This window comes from Gorilla gorilla, chromosome 3 (genome assembly GCF_029281585.2).
Source record: "Gorilla gorilla gorilla isolate KB3781 chromosome 3, NHGRI_mGorGor1-v2.1_pri, whole genome shotgun sequence".
In the NCBI taxonomy this organism is placed as follows: domain Eukaryota; kingdom Metazoa; phylum Chordata; class Mammalia; order Primates; family Hominidae; genus Gorilla; species Gorilla gorilla.
In genome coordinates, this window is record NC_073227.2 from 142,260,725 (window position 1) to 142,285,107 (window position 24,383).

Consider the following 24,383-nt stretch of genomic DNA (forward strand, 5'->3'; position numbering starts at 1 on the left):
AGCAGCTAAATCTTGGCTAACTTGGTGGCTACCTTTGTATTTTGAAAGCAATCTATTTTATCTCTAAATAATCCTTTTATTGTGTCTAAAATTATACAGTTAGAAATTTATTACATTCGATCTCTTTAAACTTGAAGATTTTTGTCTTCATTGATTTATTTTTAGGGCTTTATATAAAAGTGAAATTTAGGCTGGGCGTGGTGACTCATGCCTGTAATCCCAGCACTTTGGGAGGCCGAGGCAGGCGGATCACTTGAGGTCAGGAGTTTGAGACCAGCCTGGCCAACATGGTGAAACCCCGTCTCTACTAAAAATACAAAAAAAAAAAAAATAGTCGGGTGTGGTGGCAGGCACCTGTAATCCCAGCTACTCGGGAGGCTGAGGCAGGAGAATCGCTTGAACCTGGGAGGCAGAGTTTGCAGTGAGCTGAGATCGCGCCATTGCGCTCCAGCCTGGGGGACAAGAGCTAGTCTTTGTCTCAAAAAAAAAAAAAAAAAAAAAAAAGTGAAATTTATAGGGGCAGAAAGAGGTACGGAGGATAACTTCAGGGAGGCCACAAAAGCCTTATTTAATCTGACTCAGAAGCTGACCTTTGTATGTAAACCTCTGAATGGAAAATAAGAGGACCAAGGGGGAAAAGAGAGAGCTCAAATAGATAAACTTCACCTTTTCACCGTGAGCCCACCTTAAAAACATAGTGTTCTACAGGGAAAGGATTCCCTATTCAATAAATGGTGCTGGGAGAACTGGCCAGCTATATGCAGAAGATTGAAGCTGGTCCCTTTTCTTACACCATACACAAAAATTAACTCAAGATGGATTAAAGACTTAAATGTAAAACCTAAAACTATAAAAATTCTGGAAGAAAACCAAAGCAATACCATTCAGGAAACAGGTACGGGCAAAGATTTCATGACGAAGATGCCAAAAGCAATTGCAACAAAAGCAAAAGTTGACAATTGGTAGCTAATTAAACTAAAGAGCTTGTGCAGAGCAAATGAGACTATCAACAGAGTAAATAGACAACCTATAGAATGGGAGAAAATTTTTGTAAACTATGCATGTGACAAAGGTCTAATATCCAGCATTTATAAAGAACTTAAACTTACAAGAAAAAAACAAACAACTCCATTAGAAAGTGGGCAAAGGACATGAACAGACACTTCTCAAAAGAAGAAATACATGCGGCCAACAATGATATGAGAAAACTCAACATCATTGATCACTGGAGAAATGCAAAACAAAACCACAAATGCAAATCAAAATCACATCACTCAAAATGGCTATTACTAAAATGTCAAAAAAAAAAAACAGGTGCTGGTGAGGTTGCAGAGAAAAAGGAACATGTATACACTGTTGGTAGGAGTGTAAATTAGTCCAACTATTGTGGAAGACAGTGTGGCAATTCCTCAAAGACCTAGAGACAGAAATGCCATTTGACCCAGCAATCCCATTACTGGGTATATACCCAAAGGAATATAAATCATTCTATTATAAAGACACGTGCATACGTATCTTCATTTACAGCATTATTCACAATAGCAAAGACATGGAATCTACCTAAACGCCCATTAATGATAGACTGGATAAAGAAAATGTCGTACATATATACCATGTAATACTATACAGCCATAAAAAGAATGAGATCATGTCCTTTGCAGGGACATGGATAGAGCTGGAGGGCGTTATCCTTAGCAAACTAACGCAGGAACAGAAAACCAAACACCGCATGTTCTCACTTATAAGTGGGAACTAAATGAAGAGAACTCATGGACAAACAGAAGGGAAAAACACACACTGGCGGCTATGGGAGGGTGAAGGTGGATGAGGGAGAGGATCAAGAAAACTGAGTACTAGGCTTAATACCTGGGTGATGAAATGTTCTGTACAACAAACCCCCATGACACCACAAGTTTACCTATGTAACAAACCTGCACATGCACCCTTGAACTTAAAATAGAAGTTTAAAAAACAGTGCTTTTTAGTGGCCAAAATTTCCTGTGTTGTTTTCCTTTTTAAAAAATCACTAGACCACACAAACAAACCTGTACACTATTATTTATAGTAGCTTTATTTGTAATAGCCTCAAACTGAAAACAACAAAATGTTCCTCAATGGGTGAATGATTAGACTGTGGAACATCCATATATTGGAATACTGCTCAGCAATCAAAAGATCACACTATTGATATAGATGACAATTTGGATACAGTTCAAGTGAATTATGTAGAGTGAAAAAAGCCTGTTCCTAAAGGTTACACACTGTACACTTTCATTTATATAACATCCTCAAAATGATAAAATTACAAAGATGGAAGACAGATTACTGGTTGCCAAGAGTTAGGGTTGTTATATGGGGAGGAGGGGTGGGTGCATCTATAAAGGGGTAGTAAAAGGGAGATCTTTGTGGTGATAAAAGAGGTCTGTATTGTTTGTAGTGATAGTCACATGGAATTACACACGATAAAATGACATAGAGCTACATACAGACATTGTACTAATGTCAGATTCCTGGTTTTCTTACTGTACTATAATTATACAAGATGTAACTATGGGGGAAACTGGGTGAAGGGTACATGAGACCACTCTGAACTATCTTTGCAACTTCCTGTGAATTTATAATTATTTCAAATAAAAAGTAAGATATAAAAAATCATTTGAAGGCTTTCATCATTAGAGAAATTCTTCTTGGATTCAATGGAGACAGTTTCTTTGGCATCCTTACTTTAACAGCATGCTAGAGAAAAATGAAAAATAGGTGGGAGACTGGAGAAGGCAGTAAGCCTTGCCATGCAAATTTAGTGAGCGATATGAAATGTCAAAGAACATAATGATTTTCACAAGACTAAAGGCCTTTAGAATAGAGACTTCTAAAATAAATAATTCATTTATACAATGTCGCCTAATGCATAGCTGTAGTTACAGGGTGACTCTTGATCACAGGGATGGAAAGGAAGTAGAGGCAGAAACTTCCAGATTCCCACAGTCCCCTCACACGGTTACAGAAAGGCCATAGTGAACTTCCTTCTCTCCTCTCCCCTCTGCTACAGTGCAACTTAGTTTCAGTTTAGTTTTTGATTTGGGGAACTTGAACCATCTCTAGATAATTTCTAGTCCAGAGAACTTGTACTTGCACAATGTCCTTCTTGGGCAAAATCCGAAGTTTGGCTGTAGCAAATTTGAATCCTTGTGGTGGTTCCCTTATTAGAAAACAAAGATTAAGAATGACTAGAAATCTTCCAGATGTTGAAAAAGACAATTGAAATTAATTTCTTTGTAGAGGGCCAGAAATAAACTCTAAAGAGTTAATTGACATAAGGCCAGTACCAGTGTCCAGGTAGCAGAAGGAAGTGACTAAGACAGTGCATGCTTTTCTCCTTTTGGTTTTCATCCAGTCCTTCCATAAACCACTTCTGTCTGGGCCTCTATTTCCTTATATGCAATAACAGTTAATTGTTGTACCTCATGTGTTTTCTGGCATTATCTTAAATTTGGTTTCATATCTGTTCCTTTTGAGGTGAGAGTGGAACAGCCACGTGGAAATATTAAGGTTGTAGTAAGTACCTCAGCTCCGGAAAGAAGTCAGAACTAGAGATTTAGACATTTGGAACTTCAGAGGCAGTATACAGTAATACTTTGGAGCCACATTTCTTGGGTCCAAACCCTGGTTCTCTAGCAAGTTATTTAACCTCTCAGTGTCTTAGTTTTTCAATTTGTGAAATGGAGATAAACGGGGATGAGAATAGCCTCACAGGATTTTGGAAGGATTAGTCAATAAGCCCTGCTAAACACTGTTTACTATTGCTAGTATATAGCGCAGATAAAAAAATATCTGCGACATTCCTCTAATTCCAAGAAGTCGTTTGCCTTGGTTCACCCGCTAAATAATATTAAGAGCCTTTCTCTTTAAAAAGAGGAGCAGCAAATTACTTTTCATTAATATCATCAGCATAATAGACTTAGTTGAGATATTCAGCGTGGCAGCATTTCACACAATCGAGCTCTCATCGATCATGTCATAAAAGCATCTCTATTTCGTAAGGACTCATTTCACGTCATACACCCATCCGATGCTCCTTTTTCGTTAGCCTCCGTCTCCTAAGTGGGCTTATCTGTCTCCTGCTATCAGGAAGGCACTAACTTTTCCTTTGGGTTGTTAGGGTAGCAAAGCGATTTTCAAATTCAGGGTTCTGGCTCCTTCTGCAGCCCAGGGAGGAGGAAACAGGGCGGGACGCCGCCGGATTCCTGGGCAGGGCTTGAGTGGCGCACCTCGAGGCGCCGGCGACGCTGGCGTGTGACGCTGCTGCCTGACGCAGGCGCAGTGCCGCCCGGCCTCGGTTGGGACTCCTCCCCTCCTCCTCCGCCCCCTTGGGTGTCGGTGGCTGCGGCCAGGGTCTGGACCTGGGCGGCGGCCCCGGGCGGCGGGGCTAAAGGGTGTGGGCACCGACAGAGCTTCGCAGGCTGCATCCGGCTCGGTGCTGCTGCCGTCGCCGCCCCTGCCGCCGCCCAAGGCCCTCGGCGTTCCCCGGAGAGAGGCCAGAGGGATTTCGGGCTGCCTCGGCACTCGCCCAGGTGAGGGGATGGGCCGGCCCAGACGGGGTTGAGGTCGTCAGCCCCTTTTTCCAGTGTCTCTGGAACTCAACCTGGTCGGAGTCTGAGAGCTTTGGCTTAGTAGTGGCTGCCTGCGGCGGCGACTCTTTCATATTCCTTTGCCATCCTTACCTACAGCCCTGGCACCTATAGACCAGGGGTTGGAGGTCAGTGGCAAAGTCTGGAAGGGCCATGGCAGTCGGATGGCTGGGGACTTTGATACAGGAGCAGTTCCTGCGGGTGATGGTGAGGCGCTCCACTTGCTGGTGTGTGGACTCGGCAGGAAGGACCGTGCACCCGCAGGCTCGGACTGCAGCCTTGCCAGCTGCACTGGGTTGTAGTAGACCCCATGCTGCTTAATATAGGGTCGGTTGACCGAGGGCAGGGAAGCCTTGGAACAACCCCCGCTTTCTTCTCCAGGATTGATGTGTTTTGTATTCTGAGTTGGTGCTTGCTGCACTGCACTCTAGAAGACTACGTTTCAGCAGAATTTCCTATTGGTCAAAGGAAGGTGAAGAGAAGTTGATTTTTCTTCCGGAGAGTATTAGTTGTTGTCGTTTTTTTTTTTTTTTTTACCTTCCTGTTGGCCTTAGTGTTGACGTTTGTTAAAGGTAAAAGTTCATGTGAATTTCCTCTTTAAGGAAATCATGGGCTTTATAACTGTCTAAGCGCCTGTAAGTTTCAACTGGTTTAGTGGTTTCTGCTTTCACCCTGTGCGTAGCAATGAAGTTGTTTTATTCCAAGTTAATTATACAAAGTATAAAAATAGATGAATAACCAGAATACTTTGTAACTATTGAGTGGTACATATAATTATGTGCATATATTATCACATTTAATCATCATAACAATCCTATAATGTAAAGTCTACTATTCCCATTTTCTAGATGAAAGAACAGAATAGACCTACAAAGTAACATGTTCAAAGTCAGAGCTGTGACTGAAACCAGGTAATCTGACTCCTTTGCAGTCCCTTAGTCAGTATGCCATACCAACTCCCAAGCACCCTGTGATTTTGCAAGATTTTCATTTGATAAAAAGTATGCCAGGAAGGACATTGTGGCACTGTTCTTGCCAGCAAGGACCCAGCAGTTTGAGAGAAACTTTCTCAATGTCGCATTTTGAGTTATGTTTTAAACATAGGATTTGATCTCTAGGACCTTTGATTACCAAACTCATGCTCTTAAGTACAGTGGTTTTGGAGTCTTTGGAAGGCTTTAGTTTGGAAGTTGTAGTTTTATTTTATACTTAGGAGTATTTCTTGTTTGGAAACTTTAAACAAGGAAACGTAATATTGGACTAAAAGAGTTTCCTCCTGTTTGTGCATGATTAAGTAACGAAATCATATAATCAGAAATGGTTATGCTGCTCGTAAAGCCAGAATACCTTGTATAATTAGTTAAAATGCCATTCTTTTCATGTTTGTTAAGATGAAACACTGCAGAAAGACTATCTGAAGAAAAGGAGAAGGAAAAACAGAACGTTGCAAACTCTGGAAAAAAACTTGGGTAAGTATTTTTGGCTAAGTTTTAAAAAGGTCAAATTTTCGGTTAAAGACTTTTTTTTTTTTTTTTTTTTTTTTTGAGACGGAGTCTCGCTCTGTTGCCCAGGCTGGAGTGCAGTGGTGCGATCTCGGCTCACTGCAAGCTCCGCCTCCCGGGTTCACGCCATTCTCCTGCCTCAGCCTCCCAAGTAGCTGGGTCTTCTGACTTTCTGCTTCAGTTGTGGTTTAATCTGCCTATATTGCTAGGGAATGGGGGTGGGGTGGTGGTGATATGTAATGTAACCTGTTAGTCATTTTACTTGACTTTTGAGCTATTGATACCTGATTGACAAATTAAGTCATGTGCTTAGCCTGTGTATTGGCAGGGGAAAGCAGGGAAATCCTTTGCTTAACAGGTGTCAAAATTCTGTTCTCTCTTTTGCTTGCTCTTTAATCTACCTATGTTTGTAAAGTGTTTTAAGAAGAAATTGAGAAAATGGCCGGGCGCAGTGGCTCACGCCTGTAATCCCAGTACTTTGGGAGGCCGAGGCGGGCGGATCACGAGGTCAGGAGATCGAGACCATCCTGGCTAACACGGTGAAACCCCGTCTCTACTAAAAATACAAAAAATTAGCGGGCGTGGTGGCAGGTGCCTGTAGTCCCAGCTACTCGGGAGGCTGAGGCAGGAGAATGGCGTGAACCCAGGAGGCAGAGCTTGCAGTGAGCTGAGATCGCACCACTGCACTCCAGCCTGGGCGACAGAGCGAGATTCCATCTCAAAAAACAAAAATTGAGAAAATGAAGAAAAGTAGTTGACTTTTGGTTTGTTTTTCATAGAATATTGTGTATGGCTGAACTCAAGTATATTTTTTATGAATTCTACAGAGAATAATGGAAGACATGATCAAAGGTGATTAAGAAGCAGTGTAATTCATTTCATAACTAGCTATTGAGTATCATGTGTCAGACATCCAGGCTTCTGGTAATAGAGTAATGGTCTTCATGGCCCTGGAGAACACTACAGTAGTGCATTTTCTCTTAGAAGGTAACATTTTTTGTGAATTAATATGTTGTCTTTATTTGATAAGCAAGTATGTTTTTGGTTTATGTAAAAGACTAGAAAGTGAGCATTACTCATATAGTAAGAATTTATAATAAAAAATTTTATATTATTTTAGTTGGTAAAGCAGGATTCTCTGTGAGTTCTGCATTAATGTACAGTGGGAAGCTAGGTTTTTTTTTTTTTTGGAGACACAATTTCACTCTGCCTCCCAGGCTGGAGTGCAGTGGGGCAATCTCTTCTCACTGCAACCTCTGCCTCCTGGGTTCAAGTAATTCTCATGCCTCAAGCTCCCGAGTAGCTGGGATTACAGGCATGTGCCACCATGCCTGGCCAATTTTTGTATTTTGGGTAGAGACAGAGTTTCACCATGTTGGCCAGGCTGGTCTCGAACTCCTGACCTCAAGTGATCCACCCGCCTCAGCTTCCCTAAGTGGTGGGATTACAGGTGTGAGCCACCACACCTGGTGAAACGAGGATTTTTGTAGACTTAATTTTAGCATACTGTATTTCATATTAAAGATAATATGGGAGCTTAGCAAAATTAATATTTTGATTTGAGAAAATTTTGAGGAACTTGTATAGAAGATACATGGTCAGATAGGGAACTGTTTAGGTGATGAATTGGAGGGAGGTGAGCTTTGAAGACTGGTGATCAGTTAGAGGCTATTATAGTTATCCAGGTGGGAAATGAGAACTGCAGTGCATATTGGAATTAAGAAATGGAGATGGATTTAATAGATGTAAAGAAGGTAGATGGATAGGATTTAGTGGGCTTGAGGGAAAATGAAGTCAGGGTAATTTCTAGCCACCATCATCTTTATGCATATGTTAATGTTTAATAAATACTTTTGAGGTGCTTAGAATGAATTCTCTGGCTTGGGAAACTGAGTAGATTCTGGGGCCATTTACTGAGGTAGGAAGTGTAGGAAGAGCAGTAGATTGGGGAACATGATTGGAGGAGATGAGTTCAGTTTGGTCCATTAAATCTGAGGCATCCGTGACTTCTAAGAAATGTCATTAGTCAGTTGTGTATATGGATCTGAATTAAGCAGAATACCCAGCTTGAGATGTAAATTTTGGAGTCACAATTTAAAGATGATAGTTAAAAGCAATGGCAATGGATGAGATCACTCAGGAAAATGTAGAGTGAAAATAGAAGAGAAATGAGGTTGGAGAACAACAGCATTTAAGGGTGAGGTTAAAGAAAAATACACCTCAAAGGAGTGGGCAGGGAAGTAAGATTGGGTAAGAGAGTCACAAAAGTCAGTGGAAGAACCGAGTTTAGAGAAAAGGAATGAGTATTAGACATCTATAGACATCAAATAGGATGAGGACAACTAAAGTATCCATTGGACATATCACTTAAGAAATCGTTGATGACCTGAGCAAGAGCAGTTTTACAAGTGAAGCTAATTCACACTGGGTAAGAGACATGGATGTTGAAATAGCTAATGTCATTTACTATTTCAGAAAGTTTAGTTGTAAATGAATAGAGAAGGATATAGCTAAAGCTATGAGTTTGAGAGAAGGTTTTTGTTTTTTAAGGTATAAGGGATATAAGCACATGTTTATTTGCTGAAGATAAAGAGTGATCAGTAAGAAAATCTGAAGATAAAGGAATGAGGCAAAATAATTGGTGAAGCAAAGTCACTGAACAAACTGGAAAGGATATAATACAAGGGCTCAGGTCAAGGGTACTTTAGATAGACTTCTACTGAGACAGGAAGGAAGGAGATGATGATGATATATACAGATAAATTTGTAGGAGGCAGGATAAAGGGCTACTCTACAAAGTTTATGCAGGAGACTCTGACTTATTGTAGAAAGAGGAAATGGTTCACTCTTGTAATCAGTAGGCTTCTTGATGTGGCATTGCTGACTCCTGATCTTTTAGTAGGGAGGAGGAGGTGAGGTGGCTTAGCTTAAGATGACATATATGAATCATCAAGTTAGAGATACCTTGAAGATCTCTTGCAAAATTACCCTTCTCATACTTTGTATTAGTATCTATGGCTAAATAACAAATTATCCCAGAACTTAGGGGTTTAAACCGATAAATGTTTTTTATTTCAATTTCTGTGGATCAAAAATTTGGGAATGACTAAACTGGGTGCTTCTGGCTCAGGGTCTTTGAGGAGGATGCAGCAAAGATGTAGGTTGGGACTTTAGTTATCTAGGGTAGTGGTCCTCAACCTTTTTGGCACTAGGGACCAGTTTTGTAGAACAATTTTTCCGTGCACTTGACAGGGGTGGGGTTGGTGGGGGGATGGTTTCAGGATGAAACTGTTCCACCTCAGATCATCAGGCATTAGATTCTCTTAAGGAGTGCACAACCTAAATCCCTCGCAGGTGCAGTTCACAATTGGGTTTGCGCTCCTATGAGAATAATGCCACCTGCTGATCTGACAGGAGGCAGAGCTCAGGTGGTAATCCTCACTCACCTCCTGCTGTGTGGCCTAGTTCCTAACAGGCCACAGACCAGTACCAGTCTGCGGCCTGGGGGTTGGGGACCCCTGATCTAGGGGCTCAACTGGGGCTGGAGGGTTTAATTCCATGATGGCTCACTAGTTTAGCTGCTGGATGGAGACCAACAGCTTTTTTTGTCATAGTCACATAAAAATTCAATTTCAGTTATAGTAATATTCTTGGTTCACAGGAATTGGCTATTATGTGGATCCATTTGGCTCTCTGCCTAGCAACACTCCAATTAAAAAAATATTTTCTTTGAACTTGATATGATGAGAGTGTTGGTAAACACATGTGACCATTTTCCCCTCCCTGTCTCCCAAGTCCCTGTTTTTTTGGGTGGCTAGTTTGCTGTGTATCAGGTGAGGGTTCCTGATCCAGGTGGCTTAAGACTGGAAGATATGAGAAAAGCCTAAATGCTACATAGGAAAAAAGAAATAGTTTTATTTCAAAAAAACCTTTAGAATTTTACTTTGTTGATGCTAGCATTTTAGTGTTATTTAGTGTTTTAGAGTATTTTAAATAAAAATGGAAGTGAGAAATTGAATTGTTGATTAAAAGAAACTTACAGAATGTGTTTGTTAGCCAATATGAAAAAAGCATAAATGAAGCCCTATAACTAATTAATTTATGGTATGAGGACTAACCCTTTCATTCGTGGTAGTTTCTATTTATCTCTTTGTATTGCTCACCATTTTAAGGAGTATGCTGAAGGTAGTAATTACCCCTAAAGTATTACCATTAAAAGTAGATAATATTTAAAAGTCACGATTTCTTCTAGATTTGGAGAGATTGTAGTTAGCTCTCTCTGTCCTCTTAGTTGATATGTTTTCTACAGCTTTTTAAGTTTTTGAGGCTGGGCACAGTGGCTCACTCCTGTAATCCTAGCACTTTGGGAGGCTGAGGTGGGTGGATTACAAGGTCAGGAGATTGAGACCATCCTGGCTAACATGGTGAAACCCCACCTCTACTAAAAATATAAAAACAAAATTAGCCGGGCGTGGTGGCAGGCACCTGTAGTCCCAGCTACTCGGGAGGCTGAGGCAGGAGAATGGCATGAACCCAGGAGGAGGGGCTTGCAGTGAGCTGAGATTGCGCCACTGCACTCTAGCCTGGGCAACACAGCGAGACTCTGTCTCAAAAAAAAAAAAAAGTTTTTGAAAAAATTATTTTGATAAGTATTTAGGTGAACCAGCATAAATTTCTGGCTATGGAGGTGAGGTTCGGTAAAATACAGCATTTTTGGTTGGGTGATATGACTTCTTAGATATTCAGAGTTCTTCGATATATAAGCATGAAGAACCATTTTTGTAGCATAGATTATGATATTAAAAATTATGTTTGTTTCGTTTGCTGATTTATAGTGTTTGGATCATCAGTCGCCATACCTGAATATTTCTTTTGCCTAGTATTTGATTTTCTTCTAAGAATCATGCTCACTAGTACTTGTGGAACTATGTTATTCATATTGGTACTTTCTTGATTGTTATTTGTGGCAACTAATTTCTTTTGGTTATAAGTACAATTCTGTTATTAAATATGGTTTTTGGCTGGGCATGGTGGGTGGCTCACGCCTGTAATCCCAGCACTTTGGGAGGCCGAGGCAGGTGGATCACGAGGTCAGGAGATCGAGACCATCCTGGCTAGCATGGTGAAACCCCGTCTCTATTAAAAATACAAAAAATTAGCCGGGCGTGGTGGCAGGCGCCTGTGGTCCCAGCTACTTGGGAGGCTGAGGCAGGAGAATCGCTTGGACCCGGGAGGCAGAGGTTGCAGTGAGCCAGATCGTGCCACTGCACTCCAGCCTGGGTGACAGAGTGAGACTCTGTCCCAAAAAAGAAAAAAAAGTTTTTATTTTACTTATTGTAAGGACTGAAATACATTTTAATCGTTGTTTACTGCCATGGACTTTATTGTTTTTTAGCTTTCACTTTTTTGTTGAATTGATTTTTTCTTTAAGAATATTAATAAAAGTAGCTTAGCTACTACTGTTATAATGTTTTTTGTCAAGTGCTGTGCTGTGAGTTTTATGTTTGCTTTATGTTTTTAATGCCTTCAGCATCTCTTCAAGGAAGAGATGGCCATCCTACTATTTGGAAACAGGCGCAAAGAGATTCAGAGGCTTGCTCACAGCTAACAGAAGTATAAAAGGGATGAAGCCAGCTTTCCATTTCAAATCTGGTTTTAAAGCCTACTCTACTTCTAAGATACCAGACAATTTCTATTATTTCTGATTGAATGTTATTTTACCACATAATTCTGTTGGGCTTTAGAATTAGTTAACAGGTGAAATTGTGTTTGTTGTGTATAGAATCCTGGGACTGAAAAGGACCTGGAGTGACCCTTCCTAGGTAGCAAGGATTATACCTAATCTATTTTACCTAAGAGGATAATTGTTTATTTTGTCTGCTTGAATAAACAGAATAGGACATTATATAATTTTGATTTATGTGCACGAAGATGCTGGCCCTGTCCAGAATTGTTAAGGAGGCTAAGTTTGCATTTGTTGCCCATCTCTTTTGAAGATTTTCCACATCTTCAGGAATCTTAGGCTTTTTGTAATATTCATAGGTCCTGCTTGTGAATGAGAAAAGCACTCTAATGAATCAATTTACACTAATACCACATGGTAATCATGAATGGTAGGTATTATTGAAATCCCATTAAGATATCTTTGCATTCTTAAAAATATTGGTTAGCATTCTATTTAAATAAATGGGTGGTGTAATTTTAGGCCTTGTTGTGTCATGATGGGAGCAATTTTTAAGCAGAGAGGGTCCTACAAATCACTGTACATGTAATGGGTAGTGTCAACCTTTTTATACATTCCAGTACTATCTTAAATGTATAAAGTTTACATAATTATTTTAAGTGAGATATTCAATTGCAGTAGACACATATTTTGTATACTTTATCTGTATAGCATCATAGAATTGGAAGGAACTTCACAAAGTCATTTGTTCCAGGCCATCTGCCTGAGGCTTGGTTAGTGCTTAGACCATTTTTGTCACTTTACAAACAGTTTACATGAATTAAACACTCCTTGAAACTTTATTTTGAATAAAAATGTTGTATGATCTGATTTGTATTTTACTTTTGTTTTGGGATCTCCTTAGGCCATGGCAAAGATAAACAATCTATTCAGGCAGATCTTTTGTTTTGGTATTTACTGAGATATTTGGATCAATTACTTGGTGTTTTAATTGTTAAGGAGGAGATAAATGTCTTTAGAATTGGTAACCCTACACAAATTATCTGAAGATAATTTGTTACATATGCGCAGAGACCAGTTAAAGGTTTTCAAGTTAAACGTTTGGTCTGCAACATTTAATATTGATCACTAAATGTAGAAAGCAATGTAGAAATGTGATTGTACAGAGTACATAATTCACAGAATTTCTAGTATACAGTAATGGTGCTATGTGCTAACAGGTACATAACCTTACTTGGTGATGAAGAGAGTGTATGTTGGTGGAGTTCAAAGGAGAGCTTTAAAGTTGGTTTATTTTCCAGCCCTTAAAGAACTGTGATGAAATCCAGAAGACTTTAATATAATGGTGTGAAGATTTGTGGATGGCTTAGGTCCAAAGATTGTGATTTCATTGTTGCATGAGGGATTTGGGTATGATTAAATTTTTTTTTTCATTTTTGTTCTATTTGGAATTGGGTTCTTAAAATATTGAATGTTCTGTTTCTTTACTTTTTTTTTGGCAGGCCGGTTGTAGGGGGTGGGTGAGAAATACTGTAATGAGATCTCTTCTTAGCTCTGGAAAATGAGAGCCATTTTTTCTTTTTTCTTTTCTTTTCTTTTTTTTTTTTTTCAGACAGGGTCTTGCTCTGTCACCCAGGCTGGTATGCAGTGGCGCAGTCACAGCTCACTGTAGCCTTGACTTCCCAGGCTTAAGTGTCCTTCCCATTTCAGTCTCTCCAGTAGATGGAAGTACAGGTGCTTGCCACCACACCCAGCTAATTTTTGTATTTTTTTGTAGAGACGGCGTTTCCCCATGTTACCCAGGCTGGTCTCCTGGGCTCAAGTGATCGCCCACTTCAGCCTCCCAAAGTGCTGGGATTACAGGCGTGAGCTACAACACTCAACCAGAGAACCAAATTTTCTTAAGGGTAGAAAAGATCATTTAGGAGTGTCTTTGGCCCTGAATACATTAGAAATACTTGCCTATCTTTGACAATAGCTCATAATGATGTATTTTTTATAATGATGCATTTATTTCATTCATTTATGAAGCAAATATTTATTGAGAGACTGCTCAATGCCAGGAACTTTGTTGGATATTGGATACCCAAATGAGTATGGCAAGCACATCCTTAAGGAGCAGTCATTAGTGGGGGAGATACATTTCTAAACCGATAATTACAATACAGTGTGATAAGTACTAAGAGACGGGTAGTCATTCAAGCAGCATTTATTTAGCATTTTCTATATTGTTAGACATTCTAGTAAATATTATGAATATTCCAACTCTTACACTTAATACTCAGAATTTCTGAGCTGTATGGTAGAATTTTTAAGCCCAATAAATATTTATTGAATGGATAAGCAAAAACACATAGAAAAGGTTATATTGTACTTTCTATGTTGCTCCAAATAATCAAAATCAAATATACTTTCTCATGACAGTGCCAGGGTAAGCTGTGGCTCTTCACAGCTAGGTCTTCTCAAGTGATAAGTAATGTTATATGGACATATTCCAGCTTAAGCCTGATAAAGGAAAACCTTATTTCACACAGTTCTGTTCAACTTATGGGATATTTGTTTTAGAGGAGCCATGAAGCCCTGGAAGGGGATTAACCAGTGCACTGAGCTTTCTTGAGGACCTGTGGGCAGGTTCACAGATGGGAATTGGGAAAATTGTAATCAACCAGTTCTTTCCAACTCTTCTTCTTTGAGTTAATCAAATCTTGCTGAGATGGGGTGGAGTTGGGGGATTTGGGTCAAGCTGTGGTGATGAAAGTCCTCTCATCCATAATTCCTTTCAGCTATCACCCTAGGGTCATCCTTCTGCTAGCTGTTATTAACACAAATTAAATGTTAAGAAAAATTGAAGAGGAAAAGGGACAATAGAAGGTAATGGGGTTATAACAACAACAACAAAAAAAACTGGGAGTAATAAGAAGAAAAAGGATGAAGTAAAAATGTTTTAAAATAAATATGAACTTGACTCATACTTTAAAAATATATGGAAGCAATCAGAGTCTGTCATTCTTTTCTCTACAGAATCTCCTTGCATTTGGGTTCATTCTTTCTCTGTTGTTCCTGTTCTGATAAAAGAAATGTTCCTCTTTCTATCAAAAGCTAGCTCCTGCACATACGTATGCTCTGGATTGGGATTTTAAAAGTCTTATGTATTAAATATTGTGCGCCTTCAGTCATATGGTTTCATGGTCTCTTCTAAAGCACACAGTCATGTTTCTTGTAAAGAAAATTGTCCTTAGATTTGATAGGCCTAGTTATAAATAATAAAAACACAGTGCTTTGTTTTGGGTTTCCCCAGAAACAAACCTGGGATAAAGATTCAAGGGAATATAGTTTATTGGGAAATGATCATAGGAAACACTGGTAGAAGTGGGGAAGGAAGAAAAGAAAGGGATAGAAGTGAATAAAGGGCATTATTCTGGCTGTTACCACTGTGGGCACCTGGAGTTCACTCATATTGGGAACTCTGAAGACATCAAATAAACTACCATCGGAGTTATCCCAAACCAAGAGCAAGGACAATTTGAGTGTTAAATCCACCAACTTCCTAGCCATAATTGACATTAAACCTCTGGTGTTTCTCGCTTGTCCCTGGAGTGCAAGCTGAGTGTGTCCTTGCAGTCAGAAAGCAGCACTCAGCAGGGTATCACAGGTGTTCATAATGAGCAGGTTTCCTGTGTAGAGGTGAGTGCCAACAGTATATGGGCAAGACACCAATAGCATTGGCTGCCAATAGCAAACATTTATACAATTCAGTATCTATGATGTGCCAGAAGTTCTAGATGCTTTACATCAACTTATCAATTTACACACCATAACTCTATGAGATAGGTACTATTAGTGTCCTCACTTTACACGAGGAAACAGAGTACAGAGAGGTTAGGTATTTTGCCCACAATCACACAGCTATAATTTCAGAACTGACATTTGAACCCAGGTGAAGCATAGTATAGAGTCTATGCTTTTAATCCATATAGTGATCTGCTTCTGGAAAAATATAGTCTGAAGCAGCATCTTTTGATTCTACTGTTGTTCCATAATAACTGCCTTCTCTTTCTCCTTTCCCCTAATCTCTTTTGTTTTAGTGTTCTGTATCTACTTCCTTATTTGTAGTTGTCTCCGCCCCTCCCTGCAATTCTAGAACATTGTAGGCATTCCTCTTTCCATTTTACACTCAAGGCTATCATATCAAATAATTCTTGCTAAGGTATTAACTGATATTTCTGAGTTTATGTGAAGGCCTCTGAGTTTGGTATTGCTCGGTGAGTATCTGCATGTTAATTACAAAATACAAATATTTAAGAACCGTAGAAAGAAAGATGTGATTATAGAGTTACAGATGACTAGGTTAGAATTTTGGGATTGGGAGACACCTATACCTTGGCCATGGTTATAAGGAGAGGCCAAGAAATGTGTGCTTAGGCAAAAAAAGCCGTTTTCCCAACTACAGCATCCTGTCCTCCAGCCATCACTTTGTCTTTTTAAATTATGGAAATATTACACGCCAGTTGTAAAACAAACAGTATGTGACTGCCCAGAATAAAAGTGAAAGTCTGGTTTTGTTGCTGCTTCTCCTTCCCCCAGAATCTCCTTCCACTGATTAGATTAGATTCAAGCTATATGCATCTTTGGCAGGAATATCACAGAAGTGAGACTGTGTTCTATTAAGAGGCTCACAGTTTTGACTTATCCTATTGCTGCTGGTATTTACATTGATCACTTAACTTGCCTTTCTCAAAGTTCCTCTTTTTCCCTTTGTCATTAATAATTATTTTTTGGGGGGTGGGGAAAGAGTTATTTTGATGTGACTATATAGAATTTTGTTAGCCATCAAAATTTGATTATATTGGTATGGACTCAGATACCTGTTTTATTAAATGGGTGATAATCCATTACTATCATTTATTTTATTTTTTTTGCATTAAAATATAAAGTAATCAAATGTTAATACAAAACTTTTCCTAGAAATGTAAAGCTTCTTCTCATGTTTGAGTTGCTAATGAAATACACCCATGTCTCTGCATTTTACATTATCACATTCATGGTGATATGTAAGAATATAATTATTTAGACCATATTACAAAATGCCAATATAGAAGAAGGTATTTATAGCATGAATTTGAATATTGTCTTCATTTAAATACAAACCTATGCACTGTAAGTAGGTGCAAGCCTCAGACTACTTCATAGTTTCTTCTAGTGTAGTTGCACCTGTGTTGTCACTTTTTTTTTTAATTATACTTTTTTAGGGTACATGTGCATAACGTGCAGGTTAGTTACATACGTGTACATGTGCCATGCTGGTGTGCTGCACCCATTAACTCATCATTTAACATTAGGTATATCTCCTAATGCTATCCCTTCCCTCTCCCCCCCACCCCATGATAGGCCCCGGTGTGTGATGTTCCCCTTCCTGTGTCCATGTGTTCTCACTGTTCAATTCCCACCTATGAGTGAGAACATGTGGTGTTTGGTTTTTTGTCCTTGCGATAGTTTGCTGAGAATGATGGTTTCCAGCTTCATCCATGTCCCTACAAAGGACATGAACTCATCCTTTTTTATGGCTGCATAGTATTCCATGGTGTATATGTGCCACATTTTCTTAATCCAGTCTAACATTGTTGGACATTTGGGTTGGTTCCAAGTCTTTGCTATTGTGAATAGTGCTGCAATAAACATAGGTGTGCATGTGTCTTTATAGCAGCTTGTTTTATAATCCTTTGGGTATATACCCCGTAATGGGATGGCTGGGTTAAATGGTATTTCTAGTTCTAGATGCCTGAGGAATCACCACACTGACTTCCACAATGGTTGAACTAGTTTACAGTCTCACCAACAGTGTAAACGTGTTCCTATTTCTCCACATTCTCTCCAGCACCTGTTGTTTCCTGACTTTTTAATGATTGCCATTCTAACTGGTGTGAGATGGTATCTCATTGTGGTTTTGATTTGCATTTCTCTGATGGCCAGTGATGATGAGCATTTTTTCATGTGTCTGTTGGCTGCATAAATGTCTTCTTTTGAGAAGTGTCTGTTCATGTCCTTTGCCCACTTTTTGATGGGGTTGTTTGTTTTTTTCTTGTAAATTTGTTTGAGTTCATTGTAGATTCTGGATATTAGCCCTTTGTCAGATGAGTAGATTGCAAAAATTTTCTCCCATTCTGTAAGTTGCCTGTTCACTCTAATGGTAGTTTCTTTTGCTGTGCAGAAGCTCTTTAGTTTAATTAGATCCCATTTGTCAATTTTGGCTTTTGTTGCCATTGCTTTTGGTATTTTAGACATGAAATCCTTGCCCGTGCCTATGTCCTCAATGGTATTGCCTAGGTTTTCTTCTAGGGTTTTTATGGTTTTAGGTCTAACATGTAAGTCTTTAATCCATCTTGAATTAATTTTTTGTATAAGGTGTAAGGAAGGGATCCAGTTTCAGCTTTCTACATATGGCTAGCCAGTTTTCCCAGCACCATTTATTAAATAGGGAGTCCTTTCCCCATTTCTTGATTTTGTCAGGTTTGTCAAAGTTCAAATAGTTGTAGATATGTGGCACTATTTCTGAGGGCTCTGTTCTGTTCCATTGGTCTATATCTCTGTTTTGGTACCAGTACCATGCTGTTTTGGTTACTGTAGCCTTGTAGTATAGTTTGAAGTCAGGTACCGTGATGCCTCCAGCTTTGTTCTTTTGGGTTAGGATTGGCTTGGCAATGCAGGCTCTTTTTTGGTTCCATATGAACTTTAAAGTAGTTTTTTCCAATTCTGTGAAGAAAGTCATTGGTAGCTTGATAGGGATGGCATTGAATCTATAAATTACCTTGGGCAGTATGGCCATTTTCACAATACTGATTCTTCCTACCCATGAGCATGGAATGTTCTTCCATTTGTTTGTATCCTCTTTTATTTCATTGAGCAGTGGTTTGTAGTTCTCCTTGAAGAGGTCCTTCACATCCCTTGTAAGTTGGATTCCTAAGTATTTTATTCTCTTTGAAGCAATTGTGAATGGGAGTTCACTCATGATTTGGCTCTCTATCATTCATTTTTATGTTTAGTCTGTCCCAGCTTTTTCCAGTGGGAGCCTCTTTAAGCTGGCTTCTGTGTCCTTTTGACATGTTCGTATCATTCTTTGGGTACTTCTTTCCTTTCTGGAAAACAAGGCTTATCTTTACTTTCTGTCCCTTAGTTGTGGAATCAGCCACTTTTGCAAGGGGCCCTGTTTCCTCTTAGTAGAAAATAGCTTTTAGAAGGAAAGTTTTCTGCTCCTTTTTATTGAGGTGTTGTTGCTCTCAGGACCTGTTAGTGAACATATGCGTGCACATATACGGTACATAAATACATTTACAGCTATATTTATTTCTATATCCATTTATATTGAAAACCATAGCTCCAGTTCTTATCTACCATTTTAGGTTTCATTCTAATTTTCTTCCTTTATATATCTCAAACAGTGAGACATTGTAATAATGGCTCCCATTATCCTTAATATGTTTATTTACTTCATCTCCCAGGTGTGTCCTCCTTATCCTATTTCTGCCGCAACATACTTTTCAGCTTGTTCTCCTGCATGGAAACCCTACTTAGCTCTTTTGGGTCTGGGACCCTTCTCTTGAGCTCTGACACCCTATGCCAGGCAGCCTTCCTGAGTAGATACTCTTTTCTCTCTGCTCAGGCTCTCATTCCTCTCAGTCTCTGAAACCTTAAGCTGGGTGCTTCTCCTGTGCCGCCTCCTGCCCCTACTGGCCATGGATGTTCTTCTCCTTCCGCTCAGGCTCCAGCATCCTGTGCCTAACTTCTCCCCTACAAGTGTATGCTCCTCATCTCACTCTGGTTTTGACACCCTTAGGTGCTGCCACTACTCCACAAGCCTGTCCGTCATGCCATTGGATACTTAATTTATTCGTATCAGGCTCTGACATCCAGCTCTAGGCTGCTGAGACTTCTGTTTCTCTCTTCCCCATGTGCAGACGCATGCTTTACTCTGCTTCACCTTGCAACTTTTAGATTGAACTGTTCAGGAAGGGTAGAGGAAGAGGAAACAACCAGTTTGTATTTTGTTCCACCGTTTGCTCCATGAAGATTTTGCAATAGATTACCATAACAGTCTCCAGTCTCTCACTATTAAGGAATTGGCGATATACTACTTCATGTGGCTGAGCATACAACAACATTTTTGTTTGGATTCTGTGTCTAGTGTTGTCTTACTTTCTTTATACCAGAATATCTACTTCTTACTTTAGGGGCTTTGAAAATCTTAGCCTTTATTTCTGTACTTGCTTAAAATATGTTCTTTTAAATATTGAGCCTTTATCTGTTGATTTCTCTTAAAGGCTTTGCATTAATCTAATATTTGGGAAATACTGATTGAAACTTGTTTGATACTGTAGGGTTTCTGTCTTTACAGCCTAAACAACCTCTTCCCACATTCTTTTTGACTATGGTTTGTTACAGTGGTAGGTCGTGATTATTTTAGATGAGGTATTTTTGGTGGATAGATCCTTTCCCCTTGAATTTGATTAGAAACAGATTTCCTTTTTATGTGGAGACCTGAATGCTGGGACACATCTCTCATGAAACTTCCAGAGTCTTTTCTTCCTTAGTGATGTGCTGGCTAGCAATCTGTAGAATGGTAAAAATAAGTATGAAATCGATACATATGTTATTTTATGATATGTAAACCATTATGTAATATGTGAATATTTGGTTTTAGATTTTTTAAGATAGTTTTTTTCAAAGTATTTGCTTCCTTTTCAAAGTTAAAAAAAAAAACTTAGAGGGAAGAAAGAGAAAGCTCATGTTATAAAGTTAGCCCTCAAATTTTAAGGTGCTGACAGGGATTTTTCAAAGCTTTGAAAAATATGAGAACATTTTTTACTCAGTTTCTACACTGTAGGAAAAAAAGGATTATTGTAAACTGAAAACATTTTCTTAATCTTCTCTAGCTCCTGCGTTTAGGTTTTCATATCACTGTTAATAATAAACCTTCTGTTATTGAGCTCTGTATTATTTTCTTAAGAGATGTTTGATTTGCCTCTGTAAATTATAAGATTTCAACAGTGTAGAAATATGAAACATAATGTGTTGTAGATTGTGTCTGCAATGTTATCTCATTCAATTTTTATTTATTTATTTATTTTAGAAGGGGTCTCCCTCTCTCAGCTGGGCTGGAGTGCAGTAGCATGATCATAGCTCACCGTAACCTTGAACTCCTAGGCTCAAGCAATCCTGCCCCCATGCCCTGAGTAGCTAGGACTACAGGTGCACACCACCATGCCTGGCTAGTTTTTTATTTTTATTTTTTTGGCAGAGATGGGGTCTCACTGTGTTGCCCCGGCTGGATTCCAACTTCTGGCCTCAAGAGTTCTTCCTACCTTTGCCTCCCAAAGCACTGGGATTATAGGTTCTTGGCCTCATCCAATTTTTAAACTTGTTTTGTGATGTCCAAAGATAAGAGTTGTGGTGAATAAACAGAAAACAGGTTTAGAAAGTTAAGTCAGATGTACCAAATTTCAATTAGAAAGTTATCTTTCCGTATTCTTTACTGCAGAAAAAATTTGCTGTTTTTGTAGTTATCTGTAAAAATCTCCTCTGCTGTTTAGTCTTAAAGTAGTATTAACTGTATAGGTCTCTTTGTGATTAAGTCTAGCTTTTTTTTTGCTCTTTCTGGTTTATTATGAGATAGTTTTGTTATCGGTAGGTTGGGTTAGTCGTATGTTACTACGGTATTATGAAGGAATATTTTCTTGTTTTCTTGGATCATAAAATATGAACTTTGTTCCTTTTTTCTTATTGTTGGTACATCTCAATATTCATATTCATCCTACTGTGTGTGCGTATATACATATACACACATATCTATATACATACATATGTATATGCACACATATGTGTATGCATACAAATATTTGTCAGAAGTTGGGTCACAGTTCTACAGTGAATTTTTCTTTATCCTAAGTATCTGGTAGCAGGAGGTCTCTTTACTGTTCAGACTACCTAGAGTGAATCTGAACTAGGAAGATTGTTTCCCCGTGGAATAATGGAGAATACATAGAGGTGATGGAGGGTAAGAGGGATTTATCTAGCTTAATATACAAATATGATAATATTAAGTGTTGGCTTTGGGACAAGTCTGGATGAATTTGTTTAATATAGATGGCTAGTATTTCTGATTGTTGAGATGTTTTTGATTAAAGAATAATCACGCTGGGCGCGGTGGCTCACGCATGTAATCCCAGCGCTTTGGGAGGCCGAGGCAGGCGGATCACCTGATGTCAGGAGTTCAAGACCAGCCTGACCAACATGGAGAAACCCCATCTCTACTAAAAATACAAAATTAGCCAGGTGTGGTGATGCATGCCTGTAATCCCAGCTACGAGGTAGGCTGAGGCAGGAGAATCGCTTGAAACTGGGAGGTGGAGGTTGCCTGAGCCGAGATCATGCCATTGCACTCCAGCCTGGGCAACAACAGCAAAACTCCTTCTCAAAAAAAAAAAAAAAAAAAAAAAAAAAAAGAATAATCACATTCCTGTTATTTTGAGCCAGAGTATAGTAATTGAAGCTTAGTTAGTGCTTACATTTAGAATGGTGAAATCAGGACATTACAAGTATGATCCATTCTCTTACATTTTAGTAGAAATGTGGGCATTTTTGTTGTATTTTTGCATTCTCATCATTGAAGGAAACAGAAAGGTGATTTAATCAACTTCGTTTATTAAATTCACCCTTTTTTTCCCTTAATGATTTCTGTTGCAATTTTATAAATCTCTGATTCTAAATTTAATCTTTGAAATCTTTTAGGCCTTTAGATGTTGTTCTGGAAAAACTTTAGTAATGGATCAAAGGAAGAATGAGAGTATTGTCCCTAGTATAACTCAATTAGAAGATTTTCTTACAGAACACAATTCCAATGTTGTTTGGCTCCTTGTTGGTAAGTGGAATATTTTTCTTCTATTTTATTGTGTTTTAAGTATGGATTAACAGCTGCCAGATTTTAAACAGTGGTTGACTGAAGTTGGAACACTAACACTACCATTTATTTATTTTTAGGAAGGAAGATTGTTATTTATATTTCTTGAACATTTGTTCTGGAAACTGCTCTGAAATGCTCTACTTTTTCTTAGGCTGCATTCTCATCTGATTTAGGGGAAGTGGAAAGAGAAGAAGAACATTGCACTTAGCTTATCTTTCTGGTTTCAGGTCACCTCCCCAACTTCTCGACTCAACACACACCCAGACACTTTTGTTTTGTTACAGAAATAATAAATCCTCAAATATAATTTTACTGTAAAAATAATTCTATTTTTATAGTAAAATAGAATTATATGCCTAATCTTTTAATCTCTTTCCTCATTCCTTGTGCACTTGGCAGTGAGATCTGCTATTAATAATTTTTTGGTATAATCTAGAAGTTTTCTAGGTATATAGAAATAGCTTAAACTAAATAGAAGAGGGAGAAAGGAAATATGAGTGAACGAATGAATGAATATGAATGAATGAGAGGGAGAAATACAAAAATAATACAGGGAAGGGAGAAATTATTGTAGGCTGTTTCTGCTCTGGAAGTTTTCATGGGAGAATGGTATTTGACTTTAATTTTGGCATAAGAATTGGAAACAGAGGAAATTAGGAAGGGTAAGAGAGGAAGCAAAGGGTAATGATAATATGTTAAGCATCTTCTGTGTGCTAGATGCCAGGTTGTACATATGTTGTCTCACTTAATGCTCAGAGTAGCTTTATGAAGGTAGGTTTTTATTCTTTTCCTTTTAATTCCCTGTTGGGGAATTGAGGCCCATAAAGATTAAGTAATTTATATGGGTTACACAGGTTTTTTTTTTTTTTTTTCCTGAGGGGATGCTTATGCTTCTTTCATGACACCCAAGGATGTGGGTAGGAATATAAGTAGAGATGAAGTGTCTGTTCTCTTTCCTATCACCTAGAATTTTTCAGACTTTTTCCTGTTATAAACACCTCCTTTCTTTAAGAAAAAAACAACAACAATAACAAGCAGGAAAACATTGAGCAATTGTTTAATCCCTCTGTTTTACTATGAGCATAGTGGGGCGTGATATAATGAAAAGACTACGATTCCTGGCTTGTTTAATATTGAAAGCATATTTTCTCAGCAAATGCCTGTTGCCATTCTGAAGGACTCATATAACAACCTACTGTTGACACAATGATTTATAGTAAAAATTTATACAAAATGACTTTAAACTTGAGATATAATGGCATATCATCAAAATAACTTTTCAAAATATTTTTTCTAGAATTTTTTTTTTTTAAATGGCAAATCATAGCACTTGCTACGTCAAAGCTATTACCATCAATCTAAGCTGCCCTGGGAATTGTATTTTATGTTGACTCTCAGTGATTGTTTTGCTTTATCCATAATACATAATTGTTTAAAAGTTAAGGACTTAATATGATGTTACTAAAGGGTTATACAGGTTAAGTTGCTTTATATAACTTTCTCATAATTTAGAAGTAATACTTTTGAAAAGGATAAGTAAGAGCAAATTTATTATCAAAACAATGTTTTCCTGTTTTGCCTTTTGTATATTCATTAACTAGATTTTTTGAGAATAT

General features: G+C 38.5%; 1 protein-coding gene across 13 annotated transcripts in view; it reads left to right on the forward strand.

The window, feature by feature from the left end:
* Positions 1–4,203: 4,203 nt before the first annotated feature.
* BLTP1 (bridge-like lipid transfer protein family member 1) overlaps positions 4,204–24,383 on the forward strand; it is a 215,442-nt gene continuing 195,262 nt past the window's right edge. For 9 of the 13 annotated variants that reach the window (XM_019025467.4, XM_055385634.2, XM_055385633.2 and 6 more), the window contains exons 1-3: positions 4,317–4,571; positions 6,020–6,097; positions 22,596–22,725. In XM_019025467.4, coding sequence (XP_018881012.3) covers positions 22,629–22,725 — 97 coding nt within the window. In that variant the 5' untranslated portion in view covers positions 4,317–4,571; positions 6,020–6,097; positions 22,596–22,628. Of the gene's footprint in view, positions 4,572–5,481; positions 5,540–6,019; positions 6,098–13,114; positions 13,224–22,595; positions 22,726–24,383 lie in introns of those variants that run through there. The other 4 variants (XM_055385630.2, XM_055385628.1, XM_063705522.1 and 1 more) reach the window with 4 other exon arrangements.